Below are 18,815 nucleotides of genomic sequence, written 5' to 3'. Positions count from 1 at the left end.
GAACATTGCTATACCAATAAATTACTCTTTGATGATGTGTACGATATTCTTACATCGTGTTACACAAAATTAATTACGGCTATATCAATCCTAAACGATTCTCTTATACTTTGCTAATGTGAAAATTTACTGNGGGAAAAAAAAAAAAAAAAAAAAAAAAAAAGTATAAGATGTAGAGTCAGTAAGGATATTTGTTTTCATAACCTTGGCCTATATTCAATAAGACAAAGATAGGTTTTACACGTATGATTTTATTAATTTAGCCTTGTATCATGAATATGAAAGGGTATCAAACATCGATTTTACAAAAGGAATTGTCTCATATTTTGGTTTAATTGATCGCGGTCGTCGAATAGCACACAACGTTTGTCCCCAAATGTTAAAACTTTAATTCAATATTTGGATAAAGTTTTGCAATGTACAATTATGAAAACGAGGAGTTGGTAACCGGCATTCATATGTGTGTATTAATAACCTAGCATATGTACTAAATCCACATATATGAACCAGCAGAAATGCATTTGAGTATGAAAGCAAACACTTTCGTGACGCAAAACGTGGTTTACTTATGACATCATGAACCTTGTTCAATGAGAGTCTTGTCGCTTCGCTTCAGATAACATGGAGAAATGCCCCCTGTGTCTAAAGTTCAAATTACAAGTGTTGATTATTGGCGCCATTTTTTTAAAAATAGGGCTGTTCCGCGAATGTTGTTTAGAGGACGATTTTAGTGTCTACATGTATAAAATATAACTGCAGTACACCTCTATTACCATGTACTTGTATCCCTCTGTACAACCAAGCATGCTTATACATTAATTCTGTGTATGTTACATACATGTATCTTTGTTTATCATTGTAAGTAAAAGGTGTTAAGATAAAAAAATAAAAAAAATGAAGTTTGAAAACGTTTGAAATATTCGCAATAGTTTCTAAATAAACAAGCCTAGGGCTTTATGTTTGATATGGGCGTAATCGATTTGCGTGGCGTAAAAATCCAACGAAGGATGACTGATATCAAGGTACATTTTAATTAATTTCAACAAGTTTCAGCACGTTTTTCACGCTTGCAAACTGATCACCGGAAAGATTATAAGTTTTGACCACGAATAAGAAATACAAAATTGTATCACGTTCAATCTCACAAAACAGCGTTACGTCAAGGCGCATGAGGTCATTTCACTATGTAAAATCATCTAAAAATACGCCATGTGATGGGGGTAATGAAATATAATTTACACGTGCACCATAGTGACGAGACCTTCGGCAGTTATGGGATTGATGACAGTTCTAGCAGCATAGGGAGTGAGGACAACAACTGTATATTAGTTGAACTTTTCGGGGTTCTGTAACTGATAGCAATTGCAAGAATAATAAACGTTTTAACGATGAACTTTTACAACATTGAATTATTACACATGCAGCAGTTATGGAAGACATACGCTGTTATCTAAGTCCTTAGTTTGAACAATGTATGTAGTTGGTGATCAGTTTATATTTGGTTCGGAATCCGTGATAAGACAATATCGACGTTTCAATCTACTGCATGCGAAAATAATATCTCATCGACAGTGTTATGCTTTTACACATGTTGTTAGGTTTAATTATAGAGAGTTGCGTAGCTAGGGATAACAATTACAACCTGCCCTCAAAACAAACATATAACCTTCAACCACCGGGGTGTGTAGATAAACGCTACATCATGTTGTCTCCTCCTATTTACGTCACAGTGTGTGACCGAACCCGATGCTTCCACTCTGACAGATCAAATTGTTGCGAAACCAAATCTCATGGAGGTTTCCACTTGTTGCATGGCACAATATACAGGGAAAATATTACCTACTTCCGTGCCGGGAATGGAGTTACAGGGAACAGTTGTTTTAGGGATACATTAACTTTGATACACAAAGCCTTTCTGACATATGAATTCGCTTTGGATGTTTACTGGCACGAAGAGTATTTGAAATAAATTGTAGAATCATTTTCGGCAACTCTTTATAGACAAGTTGCTTCCTGTCACGGAATTACTGTAATGTTTTTCAATATTGCTGTCAGAATTTACTTGAAGACATATTTCATGGTCTTGTAAATATCGTGTAGAGATTAAACAGTGAGCTGATATATCTATTATACTAGTCAGCATGTATAGACTTAATGATGGATTTGTGTGACATAGTAAACTTCTCACGTCAAGAAAGCAAATTGCTGTCAGTGTCGAACGTTACAATTAAAATAGAAAGTAGTTAACCACATACAGAGATAAAATCTAAACTCAAAATTGCTGTAAAAATACAATAACAGGAACTGAGAAAACGCCAAAACAAAAGTGACATCATGACCCGCTACAAAAGGCAGGTTAGCAGAACAGGTATTCCGGAAGAGTAGTGAAATAAGCATTTCCTGCACCACATCTGCAATACAGAACGTTGTATTTCATGGCCTGAAATTGCTTGAGTTGTATTACTATAACAAGATTCAACAGGTATGTGATAAAACCTGATACATGTAAGTTTAACTGGTCAATAGGACAGATTTATCAAAAAGGTATCGATGATCACATCATGCCTAGGGCAAGAGAATAAAATATGATATATTCACTTTATAAACAGAACAGACTGAAATGGTTCTATTCAGGGAAGGAAAATTACCGATTGTTAAATTAAAGTCGCCGACTTCAATATAGAGAATGGTATCTTGTTGACTAATAAATTCATTCGATATGTTAATTTAATACATGATGCTAGAGAAGAGGAATTTATGATATTTTGAAACGCTTACAGTTATGTATCGAGCAAAAAGCTTTAATTAAAATGTTTACATATCAAAGGCATTGACAAAAAAAACTCAAATTTTATGATATTAAATTTAATTTAAATATGTACATGCAGCGTATGTTTACATGTATGATGAACAAAACTCAAATATTGGTTCCGTAATTAGCGCCTTTTGTTGATATCAATTTAAAAAGGCACCGAGAATGTATGATCAGTTTCAACTAAATGATGCATTTTTATAAGTTGAAGACGCATACCGTCGTGTAACTATTAGTACCAATGTCATACTAGTTCTCTAAGAGGTAAATGTACGGGACGAATCGATTTATTTATCTATTTACTCTTTATTTATTTATTTTTTATTCCTGTAATTATTTTGTTCTGGTGTTTGTGTTTGTTTGTATTTCAGGGGTCGCCTAAATATTAACGTATGTAGTGAATATTTTTATAAACGATCTTGATGTACCGTTTAGTTTATCGAATAACAGTCAATCCTATACATATAGTGCCAGGTTTTCAACAAACTAGTTTATTTAATATAGCTATAACTATACCGATGGCCTCGAACTTAAATTAGTCTGTGTAAATATTTCTGGCAACGTACGGTATTTTTTGAAAGAAAACCACAAGAGAATAACGAAGTATCAACAAAACCGTATTTCGTACTCAAAATCGATGATAATATGGCAAAATATGAACAACAGAACGATATTCCGTCTTTTCGTATTACAGAGTTATCTGCTCTTGATAGCAGGTAGTGATTGTAACACTTTACGTCATTTGTTTGTGAGAGTAACGTCATACTTTTTGGAGAAAACGACGCAAATTTCTCGCACAAACTAATGACGTAACAATCAATACCTGCTCACAAGAGCAGATAACTCTGCAATACGAAAAGACGGAAGACACGTACATGGTTGCTTCATTAATGAAGTAAACTTTACAGTAATGTTTATTATATGTGAAATAAGAAAGATTTATTTGCTCATTTACACATTAAATATTCATTTAAACTTTGTATCATTAATGAAGAATAGAAATATGTATTATAATAATGAGTACTATATTTAACAAAAACATTGGTTCAATTTACAAAGAAATATTTGTTAATTTACCACATGCTGCTCGTATATTTCTACTCTATAATGAAAAAAAAACCAAGAGACACGTCAAAATTTTAACGACCTTTAACTAAGAAGTGTATTTCTCGCGTATCCATGGTCATATGGGTGTTTCCAAATGGCATGCACTTTGCATTTCAATCTAACGTACGCACTTTTAGTTTAAACGCAAACGTTTGAGTAATAAATTGACCTACCAAATTATCTGAACGGAACGTTAACCTCAATGCACGTCTTTTTTGCCTTGTGTATGTAAAGGGGTAATAACGATGAAATGAAAACTATAAAATAGAACCAAACAAAACACAACATTGGATAATTGGATATATGGCAGCGCCATGTATCTACCAGCTCGTCAGAACGACCATCAATACAAAGTAGTCATATATCACGTCATTGGTACGGTTTGTATTTCGTATGATTAAATCAAAGATGATAAAATGCCGTCGTCATCCTAGTTTTAGTACAACAAGTACAAACAACGAAATTTAAATTTGTATCGGGGTTACCCTTACCCTGTAGCGTCACGTTTAAATACAGATTGGGATGTTGTGTGTTCCAGTTGAAGAATGATGCGACTGACTGCATTCGGTTTTTTTCCAATTAAAACAATAATATAGGTAAGAGTCTGTGTCGGCGTCGTATATCCCTTCAAACCTTCAGACATATATGTATCCAACAGTCAATAGGGTAGTTGGGAGACAAAGCAATTTCAATCTGATTTGCATTTCTTGTACTCTAGGTTAGTTTAAGATTAAAACAGGATAGCAATGTAGACGTGTTACCGTAGGAATACAGCAATTTAGATGTCGTGCCATCAAAGGCCGTGCACCAGCGCTGGTATTTCTCGCAGAGAAGATGCTCATCTCTTTACAATACAAAATGAAACTCTGAGAAGACGTTCAGTAAGTTAAAGCCTTGTGTTATATATTTCGACTGCTGTGGCTTTCACTTAATGATTCAGGACATGGTTTTGGGATACAAAAACAAGATAAAATGAAACCATTTGATGACATAAAACATTTTAATTGGTTATAGTGCAACAGAATTGGGTTGTATGCACAGTTGCGGGTACAATAAAGAACAATAATGCTATTTTGAGTTGCATAGCAGTGTGTATAACGATACTCACTGTACACAACTTTGGTATATGTACGACAAAGATCATTGTGCCTAGCATATTATTACATGATCATATACATTGAGTAGTTTTTCTTCCAATATACTGCGTGTACTGTTGTGTGAAAATGAACATTACTTTCACTGTTAACATTTATACGACAATGAATAATGTATACTATGTACATGTAATATTGTAAAACAATGAGCGATATGTTATATAGTAGTACAACAATGTACAAGTTGTATTGATGTACAACAATAGATATCATTTGTTTCATGTACAACAATGGTAATGTACATTTTTTATTAATGTACAGCAATGTGTGATATGTTATAATTTACAACAATGTACATTATGTAGTATTGTTCATCAATATTCCAATACTTTACAACAGTGAATAATCTGTGTTACTGTACAACAAAATACCAGTTTTACGAAAACGTATAATCTGTACTACTATACAACAAAATATCAGTTGTACAACGTTCAACCTGTACCAATGTACAACAAAATGTCAGTTGTTCAAAAACGTTCAATCTGTATTGCTATACAACAAAATGTCAGTTGTACAACAACGTAAAGTCTGTATTACTATACAACAAAATATCAGTTGTACGGTAAAGTAAAGTCTGTATTACTATACAACAAAATATCAGTTGTACGAAAACGTAAAGTCTGTATTACTATACAACAACATATCAGTTGTGCAACAACGTTCAATCTGTATTACTATACAACAAAATGTCAGTTATACAACAACGTAAAAGTCTGTATCACTATACAACACAATGTCAGTTGTACAACAACGTTCATTCTGTATTACTATACAACAAAATGTCAGTTGTACAACAGCATTTAATCTGTATTGCTATAAAACAAAATATCAGTTGTACAAGAACATAAAGTCTGTATTACTATACAACACAATGTCAGTTGTACAACGTTCAATCTGTATCAATGTACAACAAAATGTCAGTTGTAATACAACGTTCAATCTGTATTACTATACAACAAAATGTCAGTTGTACAACAACGTTCAATCTGTATTACTATACAACAAAATGTCAATTGTTCAACAACGTTCAATCTGTATTGCTATACAACAAAATATCAGTTGTACAACTTTCAATCTGTATCACTATACAACAAAATATCAGTTGTACGAAAACGTAAAGTCTGTATTACTATACAACAAAATATCAGTTGTACAACGTTCAATCTGTATCAATGTACAACAAAATGTCAGTTGTACAACAACGTTCAATCTGTATTTCTATACAACAAAATGTCAGTTGTACAACAACGTAAAGTCTGTATTACTATACTACACAATGTCAGTTGTACAACAACGTTCAATCTGTATTACTATACAACAAAATGTCAGTTGTACAACAACGTTCAATCTGTATTGCTATACAACAAAATATCAGTTGTACGAAAACGTAAAGTCTGTATTCCTATACAACAACATATCAGTTGTGCAACAACGTAAAGTCTGTATTACTATACAACAAAAATGTTAGTTGTACAACAACGTTCAATTTGTATTACTATACAACAAAATGTCAGTTATACAACAACGTTCAATCTGTATTACTATACAACAAAATATCAGTTGTACAACAACGTAAAGTCTTTATCACTATACAACAAAATGTCAGTTGTACAACAACGTTCAATCTGTATTACTATCCAACAAAATGTCAGTTATACAACAACGTTCAATCTGTACCACTATACAACAAAATACCAATTGTGCAACAACGTACAATATGTATTATTGTACAGCTGTACTACTATACAACAAAAATGTTAGTTGTACAACAACGTTCAATCTGTATCAATGTACAACAAAATGTCACTTGTACAACAACGTTCAATCTGTAGTACTATACAACAAAATGTCACTTGTACAACAACGTTCAATCGGTAATACTAAACAACAAAATGTCATTTGTACAACAACGTACAATCTGTATTACTATACCACAAAATATCAGTTGTACAACGTTCAATCTGTAGTACTATACAACAAAAATTTTAGTTTTACAACAACGTTCAATCTGTAGTACTATACAACAAAAATTTTAGTTTTACAACAACGTTCAATCTGTATTACTATACAACAAAATACCAATTGTGCAACAACGTACAATATGTATTATTGTACAGCAATTTTTATCAGATCAATTATTGTACAACAATCTACATGAACATTTTTACTGTCTTAAAATGATGGTTAAATTATTGCATTGTATTTAATAAAGTACAATGAAATATCTGTAATTTCATTGTTCAATGTATTCCAGATATATATGAAGTACGTGTATATATGTTACGTATATAGAGCGGTAAATATAACAGTACGAGGACGAAGTCTGGTCTATTAACTCTGTCAAGATATTGAAAAAATAAATGGAATAGAACTATCATCATTTATACTTTTGACATGTTGGTCTGTCACAGGCATGATAAAGGTGGTCCTGATAGAGTATGAGTACAAACTATACGCCATCTATTTTAGAGATGGTGTCAGTATTTGACAAAAACTATTTGGAGCTATATTTGAATATTTAGTTGTTGAATTCATGATGTCATTTCTCGTGATATTAGCTTAGACTATTGGCCAGGCTTATAACACGTGCTTGCTACATGTACCAGTGGTAATCACACCGCTGGTATTGTATCAGTAAGTTGTAGGAATGACTTAGAGTATTGGCCAGGCTTACAACACGTGCTTGCTACCAGTGGTGATCACACCGCTGGTGTTGTATCAGTAAGTTGTAGGAATGACTTAGACTATTGGCCAGGCTTACAACACGCGCTTGCTACCAGTGGTAATCACACCGCTGGTGTTGTATCAGTAAGTTGTAGGAATGACTTAGAGTATTAGCCAGGCTTACAACACGTGCTTACTACCAGTGGTAACCACACTGCTGGTATTGTATCCGTAAGTTGTAGGAATGACTTAGACTATTGGCCAGCCTTACAACCCGTGCTTGCTACCAGCGGTAATCACACCGCTGGTGTTGTATCAGTACGTTGTAGGAATGACTTAGACTATTGGCCAGGCTTACAACACGTGCTTGCTACCAGTAGTGATCGCACCGCTGGTGTTGTATCAGTAAGTTGTAGGAATGACTTAGAGTATTAGCCAGGCTTACAACACGTGCTTACTACCAGTGGTAACCACACTGCTGGTATTGTATCCGTAAGTTGTAGGAATGACTTAGACTATTGGCCAGGCTTACAACACGCGCTTGCTACCAGTGGTAATCACACCGCTGGTGTTGTATCAGTAAGTTGTAGGAATGACTTAGACTATTGGCGAGACTTACAACACGTGCTTGCTACCAGTGGTAATCACACCGCTGGTGTGGTATCAGTAAGTTGTAGGAATGACTTAGACTATTGGTGTACGCTCTGATCCCTTGGGTACACTTTGTGTAGATATGTTTTCACTACCAATTCCTCCGTACGTTAAAGTAACACTCAAAGTGTTTTGGGTTATTAGATTATGTTTTCATCGGAACTTTCCGAGGAGTTCTGAGATGAAGACATATTGTCAATTCGATTATTCAACGGTTTCATACGTTTTAAAGTTAGCAAAAATGAAGGTGAAAGGAGTACGAACGTTGACATTTCCACTGTTTTTGTACGGAATCATATAATTGTCATATACCAATACTGCTGAAGGCTTTCTGTCATTGTTACTCAATGACTAACCTTCAATAAAGTAATACTATCTGACTACTTAAACCTTGTGATCAATCTTCAAGACCAGAAATTGATGTTACAGAACCAATTTTCTCTCGCAGATCTAAAATTTGCAAAAGGCTAATAAATTATATAGGATTCCGTACTCAGAATGAACGAAATGACGTGGGAACAATTGATATAAATTATAGCTACTACATTTTTTTGTAGCAAAATGGACTTATTCGTGATCAATTGGCACGTTCAATATCTGCAAACTTGCACGCTGTTTTGAACACAGCTACATGGTGCAGCGGTAGGTCACGACCTTGTACGTATTTGGAAGGTTAATGGTGTGAAATCAGGAACAATCAAGTCATCGCCGCTTGCTGACATGTGTATGACATGTTTTAAAAGGAAACTTAAATCTACGTCTTTGTTCTGCTTGTCATTCCCAAGGTTCTAAGTGAGACTTAGTGGAACGGTAAACATAACAATCCGGAAGCCACTTTACTTATTCATGCAGATCATGTCATGAAACAGCACGAATGGTTACGAATTACGGCGGTCATGCAAAGCTAGGGCGTAATGTTTAGATAGGTCAGTGCAGTAATAACGGATGGTAATGTTTCTGTTGTTATCAAACCACGGAAACATGCATAATGAAGTACATGTGTCTGCCGTGATTTGATTGTCAGAGTGAAGGTTAAAATGTATATGGGTCCTCGATAATAAAAGGGAGAATTCCATACAGATGTTTAGTTGATAAAAGTGTACAAGGTGAAAACTCTTATTATAAACTTCCGGTAGGATATGATATCATAATACGTCATTCGACGGTTTCTAATTAAATATCCGTGCATTCGTCGTGTAAGCTTTTCTTATAGAAAATTCTTTCAATAATAAAAGCCATATTAAAATCGGTTTCGGTGATATTCTGATACTCAAATTTATCTATCGATTACATACAAAAAAAATGAAAATTAATTTCCGGACTTTGGTAAAATGTCACTCCAGAAGCGGTACCGTATTTTTCAATTCAGCATTTATGTGTAATCGGAAGTACATATACACGTGTTACTACATGTAGCAATAACCTACCACACACCTGACGGACTGGACGACTGTTATTAAGTTTCTTGAAATTTCCTCAGTATTCTTTCCATTCCTGAGACAAATTTGCGATTTTACGAATCTAGCTATATACAACTATATACCTTTCCGCAACTACGTTTGTTATGCCGGTTTATCCCTGTATACAACATTGTTATTTTGTACATGTATAAAGCATCGTAAGAAATCAAACACTATCATATGTATATAAGTATACCACCAGTCTAACGAGCAATTTGCTACACGTAAAAGCATCGACTCGAATTATGATTGGTATGTAAACTATTAACTCCTGTATCAATAATAACAGAAGAGTTTAGGACGAGGAGTGCCACAGGATTAGTTTGTACGAGGAGGCCTCCGAGTGAGGATTTTATCCCCTGCATTACTATAGAATTACAGGGATTCATAACAAATCCCGTCTTTGCTTACTCGCCGACTGCCGTCCGCTATATAAGGATATACTTAGCCACTCGCCTTGACCACTAACGAACATAGCTAGCAAAGTCGCTCAGGAAAAACAAACACTTCTATTATTACGGTTTATTAGAATTAATGAATTTTTCTTTTCTCTATCGTCATTCTATGACTTTTATTTGGTCTGCCGGACCCATGGTGCTGCCCTCGAACGGGAATTCTGTTAATTAGGAACGGCGGGAGACTTTGATCTTCTTGGAATAATACCATGAAGGCTCGGATACGCCAATACTGTATGATTACCATATTGAGTTAGGATCTTCACAACGAAATTCACCAACCTATTTATGGACAGACAAAATGATGTTATATCGATCGAGGGGACTCTCTTTCTCTTGTATAATTTCATCCGTTGATGTTTAATTGCTTCAAAAGGCTCTGGGTTGAGCGTGACTAGTCCTCGTTATTCGGAGGGCCCGATAGAGACAAGACGCGCAGAGCCAAAACACTGCAGCAGTGTGTGAACGGTCCGTGAAGTCTTCGACAGATCTGATGTGATTTCTCCTGGACCGCGCGGGAGGTTCCGCTACGCCTCTGTATACAAAACGTATGCAAACTTAACACAACTGAGCGAATTTATTGGATTATGTTTGCTATATCGCCTCTCAGACAATCTTTGTTGTGCTTCAATGCTAACTCTATAAACCTCCATTAACGTGTGGGAAGCATAAAGAACCAGCCACGATATGACAAGGTTGAATTGTCCATGAGTTTATCACCCATAGTATTTTGTTTTAGACAAGGTAATGAATATTACATAAAGTGTGACGTCAAGCGCCTTTATTTGTAGCGCCGTGACACCCACGCGTAATCTTTTCTTTTTGATTTACATTTTCACATTGTTTTCACGGCTAGTTATAGACGATTCACGCCTTTTTTTTCAAAAATGCTTCAATAATATTTAAATAAGTAAATGTATTATCATTAAATAGAATTATTAAAACACTGTATCTGCACTATTGATAATACTTTATCGCCATTAACAGATTTCTTTTTACTTGGGGGTGTGGGGGTGGGGGTTTACGGTTACAGACAAAATGTCCTAGCTTTGACAAGAGATATATATGGTGGGTGCCCATCTCAATAGCTCAAAATATAGAAAGATTTTAGATAAAAACTTTATATAATTTGAATAAATACAGTTCATACCAAAATGCTCTTCCCTTCTTCGGCGCACATGATTGTACCCCCTCTCCACGACATTTGTTTGTTCGGGTGTGAGGTAAGTGACCGCTATGTGGTAAATGTATTTCAACAATTCGTTTAGACATTGTCTCAGTACATGTTGACTGATTGTTATTACCCTCTTTATTGAAAAGAAATATGAGAGATCATAAGGACGATAAGAACATTATCAATGGCTTGCCTGTTTACTTGGAACCTTGTTGACAGAGGTTTGCTATGAGTTAAATAAGTAACGGCGATTTTCATAATGTTTTGGCAGATAAACCCACCTGTCTTTTTGTAGATACCCTAGTCATGGTTTATACATACAAATGTATAATAATTCGTGAACTCAGCATATATTTTTTACACAATAAAACGTGACGAATCCATAGTTAAACAATTCCTGGTGTTTCTGATGGCTAACCATTTAATAGTGGAAATCAATAAATCTTAGACGTTGGTTTGTTGGCGAGAGTTATTAACTGTGATTTTTAATTCATCGGCTCTCATTGTGAATACACTGTTAGTTAAAACACTTATGAATGTTATTAAAATGCAACAAATGCAGAAATTTCCTGCCGCAAATTTTATTCAGTTCCTTTCATATTTTTTAATGAAATACTGGGACAATCATTTATTTATGAGCCAAAAACGCAATGTGATTTATGCGATCTTTGTCCTTGATGAAAGTTTTCATAAAAGGCGAAGTAAAATGTTGCCTGATGCCATTTCTATCGTCAAATCCAATGTGTAGTAACCCTAGATGTAATTATATGTATAGGCTTGATACTACTTCTATGGTACAGCTAGTATTGTTGGAAAGGCATAGCATGTTGAGATACTATAATTTTACATGCCCTTAGAGGTTCTGGCAACATCTCCATTGTTCAGCATGAAATTGTTTACATGATTGTTCTGATTAAATTGCTCAAATAACAAGATTAATCATATTTGCCGTTTAATCTTGTGAACTCGTATGCCTATATTTTAAATAATGGCATTATTTTTCAAATACAAATTTTTGAACATGCCGATCACTTTGTTCTACCATGCAGCAATACACTGATTTCATTTCATTTTCCTTCTATAAAATTTTATTAACAAATTTAATTTCAAGCTGTAAGGCAAACTTTGTGTATTGACAATCTGTATAAGGATTATTAAAGGAAGGTACTTGGCACTATTTCCAAGGAATAATAATTATCCTACACTTTTATCTAGGACCTTATTGGGTTAGCTGATTGATTTGATTGTGAAATAAAGAGGGAAACAAATAGAAAATCAGGCAGGGATCCATTTTGAAACAAAATTTAACACATTTTTGTTTCTTTATTTTCGTAGCTGATGTTCTTTACGTTTAAAATTGGTTTGAATGTTAGTGCATTTGCATTATAAAATAAATTAAACATCGAGGGTGTTTATTTCGCAGGAAGAAATAGGATTGAACACAAGATATTATTTGTGTATCTAAAAGAATAAACATGACTTTTACTAACGCTTACCCTTAATACACTTCAAAAGGCAATCATTGCACTGTAACTGATTGTTTGTAAGACACAATACCTTGTTAAGGTTGTGTACAAATACGCTGCCAGATTGATCGGACAAATTAGTGATTATATATATCAATGCATCACTGGTGACATAAAAACAACATAATAATTACAATCATTTCACATTCAGTGAAACAAAATGGTTATTTCAAATCTGAAAAGAAGAATCTTAAATGTATTCCATCAAAGTATCGGACCAATGCCTTTTCCAGCATACATGACTTCTTTCTTTCGAAGTGCTCTCCAATGCGAAGAAATGGCCATGTAGTGGAAACACGACAACGTCGTTTTGGATTTCTCATCAACTTGAAAAGATTTAAAATAGGTTCTTCGTAATTTCGTATTTCAAGTGTTAATCATTAGTCCCAATCAAAAAGATTGGTTCTGTCGATGGAATAACTGTCCTTAATATCAGCCGAAACTTTATATCCAGATTCTTTATTTAACTGTTTACATAAATGACATTTGATGTTTTACTCCATCTTTGCTGTTATAGCCATATGTTATGATCAGCTTTTATAGTATAGACAACATCTTTAAATGACATTAACACAATAAAGTCTCCATTATTATTCAGTATTTTACATACGATCCTCTAACAGCAACTAGCTGTGCTATCCTTGGTTGGTTCAGAGATGCACTATTTTAATCTTTTAACCATTAGAAACGAATCCAGAGCAGAAGAAAAAAAGCAATCTGGTTGAAAAATGGGTACTTTGTTTAGCATTCTAAACACATTTTTAAAGATTTGTTTCTTTTCGTTGAATTTTTAGTAATTAATAGACTCATTTCATGAAACACATTTATGATCAAATATATCCGTGTTCCTATAGGGTTATTGTTATGTAAATAAATGCTCCAATAGTCTAGGAAAAACACATTAAGCTGTTTTATAGACCATGTAGACCACAGAAGTGATATGTGTTAGCGTAATGGAACATTCTGGTAGTATAAAACGGACCGTCTATCAATGACGCAATGTTTGGGGAATAGAATTACACTTAGTGCCTGTGTTAATTTGTCGATTGTCCTGAAATTGCGTGCTTACCGGTCTATATGTGTTTTCAGCGCTGTCGGATATGGGGAACGCCGTAGAGGACATCCCCGTCAACGTGACCGTGGCTGAAGGAAAGACAGCTATCCTTCCCTGTCGGGTTGACGACGATTATGACGACATAATGGTGAGTTGATCTGTGTTGTTCTTGATATTTATGACAAACAGAAAAAAAACAGATATATATTCAGGAACAAAGACGAGCATTTTGTTTCTTCGAAGATTCCTATGTGTTGGTTTCAAAATACCCAAACATATACTGTCAAATATTGTCCTACTTAATCGTCTTCCATCTTTCTGATACTTTCTTCGGACAATGCACTATAATGGTGTCATGTCGTTTTTTTTTCAACAATCAGATAAGTTTCTTGTCTGCAAATGTAGCCATTCACCCTTGAAAACAATGTATCATACATCTCATTTGATTGTCCCTGTTGTAGTTGGGATAATCCTTTTTTTAGTGAAAGTTCCGAATGATGTGTGATTTAAGATGTGCATGTATACATGACACAACTTCCGCGGACATAGTGAATCAAAATCTATATCTAACAATAACAAATTATAGCGGTAATTTGTCATAATAACACGCAAAAAAAAAAAAAAAAAAAAATATAGTGCATTTTTGCTTGAAATAAAAAATGAGTGATCCAAACATTTGCATATTCCGAATTGAATATGCAATTTAATTTTATTGGTATTGGGTTAAGACCAGATTAAATGTTATGCATGGCATGGCTAAACATAAGAAGCATTACAGTTAAACAGCAGCACTGATGTATGTGCATGTTAAACGGTTGTAATCAAATATCAGTATCGACAAATTACTTAACATGCTTTTACATTGATATGCCATCGTTAATCTGTGTATACTTTTGAAGAAAAACATGTAATGACAGAGGTGTCATAAGAAATAATCAGCAGATATGCGTATAACATCATTAAGTATAAACATAATACAACGAGCGCGACAACATTAAAGAAAGGGCCGATTAGTATGCAAACAATTGTTCATATATGATATTTTATCAAGTGGAAATAAAATGAAACGACTGTCGTGTCTTTGCTCTTGCCGAGAACACATGATTCGTCATTTTCTGGACGCTGTCGTCAGTGGTACTATTTTGTTCCTCATTTTTACTTGGATGTACGTAGAATCTCTTCGATATATCCACGCATCCGTAAACCCTCACTCGTGAAAGCAAATTTATCCAAGACTAATTACACACTGCTTACTTGTTTACTTTAGGGGGAGGGGTTTCTGGGAGAGTATTTGACGTGCATGATAAATAAAGCAAAAAAATCATGCACACGTGTTCCTATTGGTAAATTATCTTTATTTTATTACCAATTAAAAAATATCGTTGCATCTGCGAATTGGTACAGGTCTTTCTTTAGGTATTATTACGCAGACAAAATGGATATCATAATTATCTGCAGCTTTGAAATCAAAATAATTAAACTTTTCTTTCGCATTGAACTATAAACTTGTAAATCATGTTTGCACTGTTCCGTACAGCTGTTTTGACCCTGTAGGACAGGCAACATCGAAGTTCCTATGCTTACTAAGTTTACATATCACATTAGATTTCCTAATCTGGAATCTGTTCTAAGTATCGGGTTTTTATGGATAGACGTGTCTGTTGGACAATAAACTAGAAAACCATCATTACTTACTGTACCCAAGAGGGTTCAATCTGAGCTTATGACATTTACGCTCGCCATTATGACCTGCTTTCGACTTAAAAGGTTTCAATGTTCACTAGTTTTATAAGCTAAACTTATTCACTCTGTCTACGATTGTTGATGAGCTAAGCTACATGCCTTCTGCAATTTGCAGGAAATGCGTTCCTTCTCAAAGCACATAGTTTCGCTTCCAATTATATCTTTTGGTATCATCATATGTCTTTCCAATTGTTTATGGTCATTTCAGGTTTTGCCGTTGTCTTTTATCATTTCTAGGTGAAGAATGTGTTTTTTTAATAAACAATGAAGTACAACTGTTTATTGTACGTTCTACATGTGTAAACATACATGTACCACATACATTGAGTATCTAATTAAAAATAAAACTAGCATGCAGCTTAACCGAAATTAACTTTAAAATCTAAAATATGTTTCGGTTTCTGCCTTTCTTGGAAAAACCAATCTGCAATACAATGAACAATAATTGTAATTAGAAAAAATATTAATTCCCTTAAAATCATATAATTGGGGTGTAGGCACTTGCTAATTTCCCACATTCATATGGGTAATACATTGTATGACTAATTCAAACCACACATGTCAATAACGTGCCTTCAATTTGTCGTACATATTTTCAACATAATTTCTTAAGATGTCACTTTTGGCAGAGCCCAAATTGTAATCTGCAATCCCGTTCTAGGTGCCTAATAATAATACCACCAACAAAACATACCCAAGGTTACCGCTATATGAGAGACAAATAGTACACTCTAGAAACACACGACTGACGACACACAATACCCCCTTTATATTTTCTAATCAGTCGTGGTTTGTAATCGATAACTTCACCAAAATCCCCTGTGCAAAAATATTAATTGACAACAAATCTTGGATCATCTTAAGCGTTAGCATATTGATCAATCATACATAGACGCAAGTCATTGTCGACTCTAGGGAAAGATATGGTGCTCTATTGCATCATATTGACAAAGGATATTGACTTCTGATTTAGCAATTACTTCACGTAATTCTCAAAAGCAAAACATGAGCTGCGGTTTAAGCGTCTATCTGTTATGAAAACAAATGGCCAAAACGGTCTTGATTCGCCTGTCATTAGGATATGAGAATGGGCATAGAAATGTCAGGTTTTGATCCTGTTTCCACTAAAGTTAAGAACAAGTCTCAACATTGCACTAATACCCTATCAAAGAAAACGGCTCAACTGTTGTTTCTTAAGAAAACATAGCTAGAGACGGTTTTCAATAATGATTGAAATCTCCCGTGATAGCTCCCGCTCCAGTGACTAGCAGACGATAGGAATATCGACTGCTTCAAGATCTTATAGCAAGATAGTGGTTTGTTGGGTTTGACAGCTATGGCGGTCTTACCTTCTGTATTAATCAAGATTGAAGCCCCCATTGTTTGTTTTTAATATAGCCGATAAATATACAAACGTGTCTATAATCGGTTGTAAAAAGCCGATTCCAATTTAATAACAAACACAGGATGAAATCATGAATGTCGTTTCAAAATGACTTTTTAAAATCTGGGAAAATGTTAATTCCATTTTTGTCAGGACTGTCACGCAAGAAGAGTGACGGGAAACTGTTTTCATTTTTTATCGTGTTTTCTTGATAAGAAATCCTACCGAGGTTAATCGAACGTTCTGATCTCAATTTTTTTTTTTAAATGTGTACGTCATATTCTCAGACTTTCGTATGTCACATTATCAGTGTGTTCTCGTCGACGTGATGCTCCTACTTGCTTTATAGTGCTCTTTACAACAAAGACAATAAAACCTTTTTCGCGTGAAAGCAATATGAAGGAGACACGGTAGTCTAGTGGTAGGACGCCGGGCTCGTGACCGAAGGGTAGCTGGTTCGAGTCACGGCACGGCACTGTGCTGTATTCATGAGCAAGATACTTTACTTCGCTTGTTCCAGTCCACTCAGCTGTAAATGAGTACGTGGTTGTGCACTGCTAGAATTGTTGAATGCTAGATGTGAGCGCCGAAATGGCAGTAATAGCTGTATGTTCTCCAGGGATTTGAGAAGGTTACTGGCTGGTTGCAAAGGCCCTATAACCACGGATAATAATTTGTGAACCGCTTTAAGACGACCTACGAACTAGGTTGTGATAAAGCGGTATACAAGAACCTCAAATTATCATTATCATTATTAATGACTAGGTGCTCGGATGGCGCAGCGGATAGCGCGCTCGCCTTTTATCAAGACGGCCGTTGTTCGATTCCCCGATCGGACGTGAAGAGGAATTTTGTCAACTCCTCGTCCACGTGGGTTTTCTATTACACTAAATCCCCCTCTGCGCTTTCAGCCGGGCTAACAAAGATGATAAATATAATTTTTAAAAACATGCTTCATAATTGTTGTAAAACAAATAAAGTTTACATTTACGATGATTTATTTTTTCGAGGTTATCTGTACATTAATCGTAAACAATGTTACTATCAAAGGCTAAGAAAAGATTAATCAGATAAAACCATAAAAGCCCCGAAAGTAAGCACGTTAATTGTTCTAATGATATATAGATATATTGATCTGAAGCCATAGCATCATTCAAAACGTTAGTATCATGTGATGTTGTTTTTTTTATATCACGTGATGTTGATGAGGTTTTGCTTTGTATCATGTGATGTTGATGAGTTTTTGTTTTGTATCAAGTGATCTTGATGAGTTTTTCATTGGTATGTTGTGATGTTGATTAGTTTTTGTTTTGTATCAAGTGATGTTGATGAGTAATTGTTTTGTACCAAGTGATGTTTATGAGTTTTTGTTTTGTATCTTGTGATGTCGATGATTTTTCCATTTGTACAATGTACCAAGTGATGTTGATGAGTAATTGTTTTGTATCATGTGATGTTTATGAGTTTTTGTTTGTACCAAGTGATGTCGATGAGTTTTTGTTTGTACCAAGTGATGTCGAAGAGTTTTCCATTTGTACAATGTACCAAGTGATGTTGATGAGTAATTGTTTTGTATCATGTGATGTTTATGAGTTTTTGTTTGTACCAAGTGATGTCGATGAGTTTTTGTT

At 34.6% G+C, this 18,815-nt stretch overlaps 1 protein-coding gene across 1 annotated transcript in view; it reads left to right on the top strand.

Moving 5' to 3' along the window:
• Positions 1 to 18,815, top strand: part of LOC110445700 (limbic system-associated membrane protein-like) — a 114,880-nt gene that overhangs the window by 76,192 nt on the left and 19,873 nt on the right. Inside the window, exon 2 of the mRNA XM_021490474.1 lies at positions 14,093 to 14,205. Within this exon, the coding sequence (XP_021346149.1) occupies positions 14,093 to 14,205 (113 nt within the window). The remainder of the gene's footprint in view (positions 1 to 14,092; positions 14,206 to 18,815) is intronic.

This window comes from Mizuhopecten yessoensis, unplaced genomic scaffold (genome assembly GCF_002113885.1).
Source record: "Mizuhopecten yessoensis strain PY_sf001 unplaced genomic scaffold, ASM211388v2 scaffold2329, whole genome shotgun sequence".
Classification (NCBI taxonomy): domain Eukaryota; kingdom Metazoa; phylum Mollusca; class Bivalvia; order Pectinida; family Pectinidae; genus Mizuhopecten; species Mizuhopecten yessoensis.
This window is presented reverse-complemented; position numbering and strand designations above follow the sequence as displayed.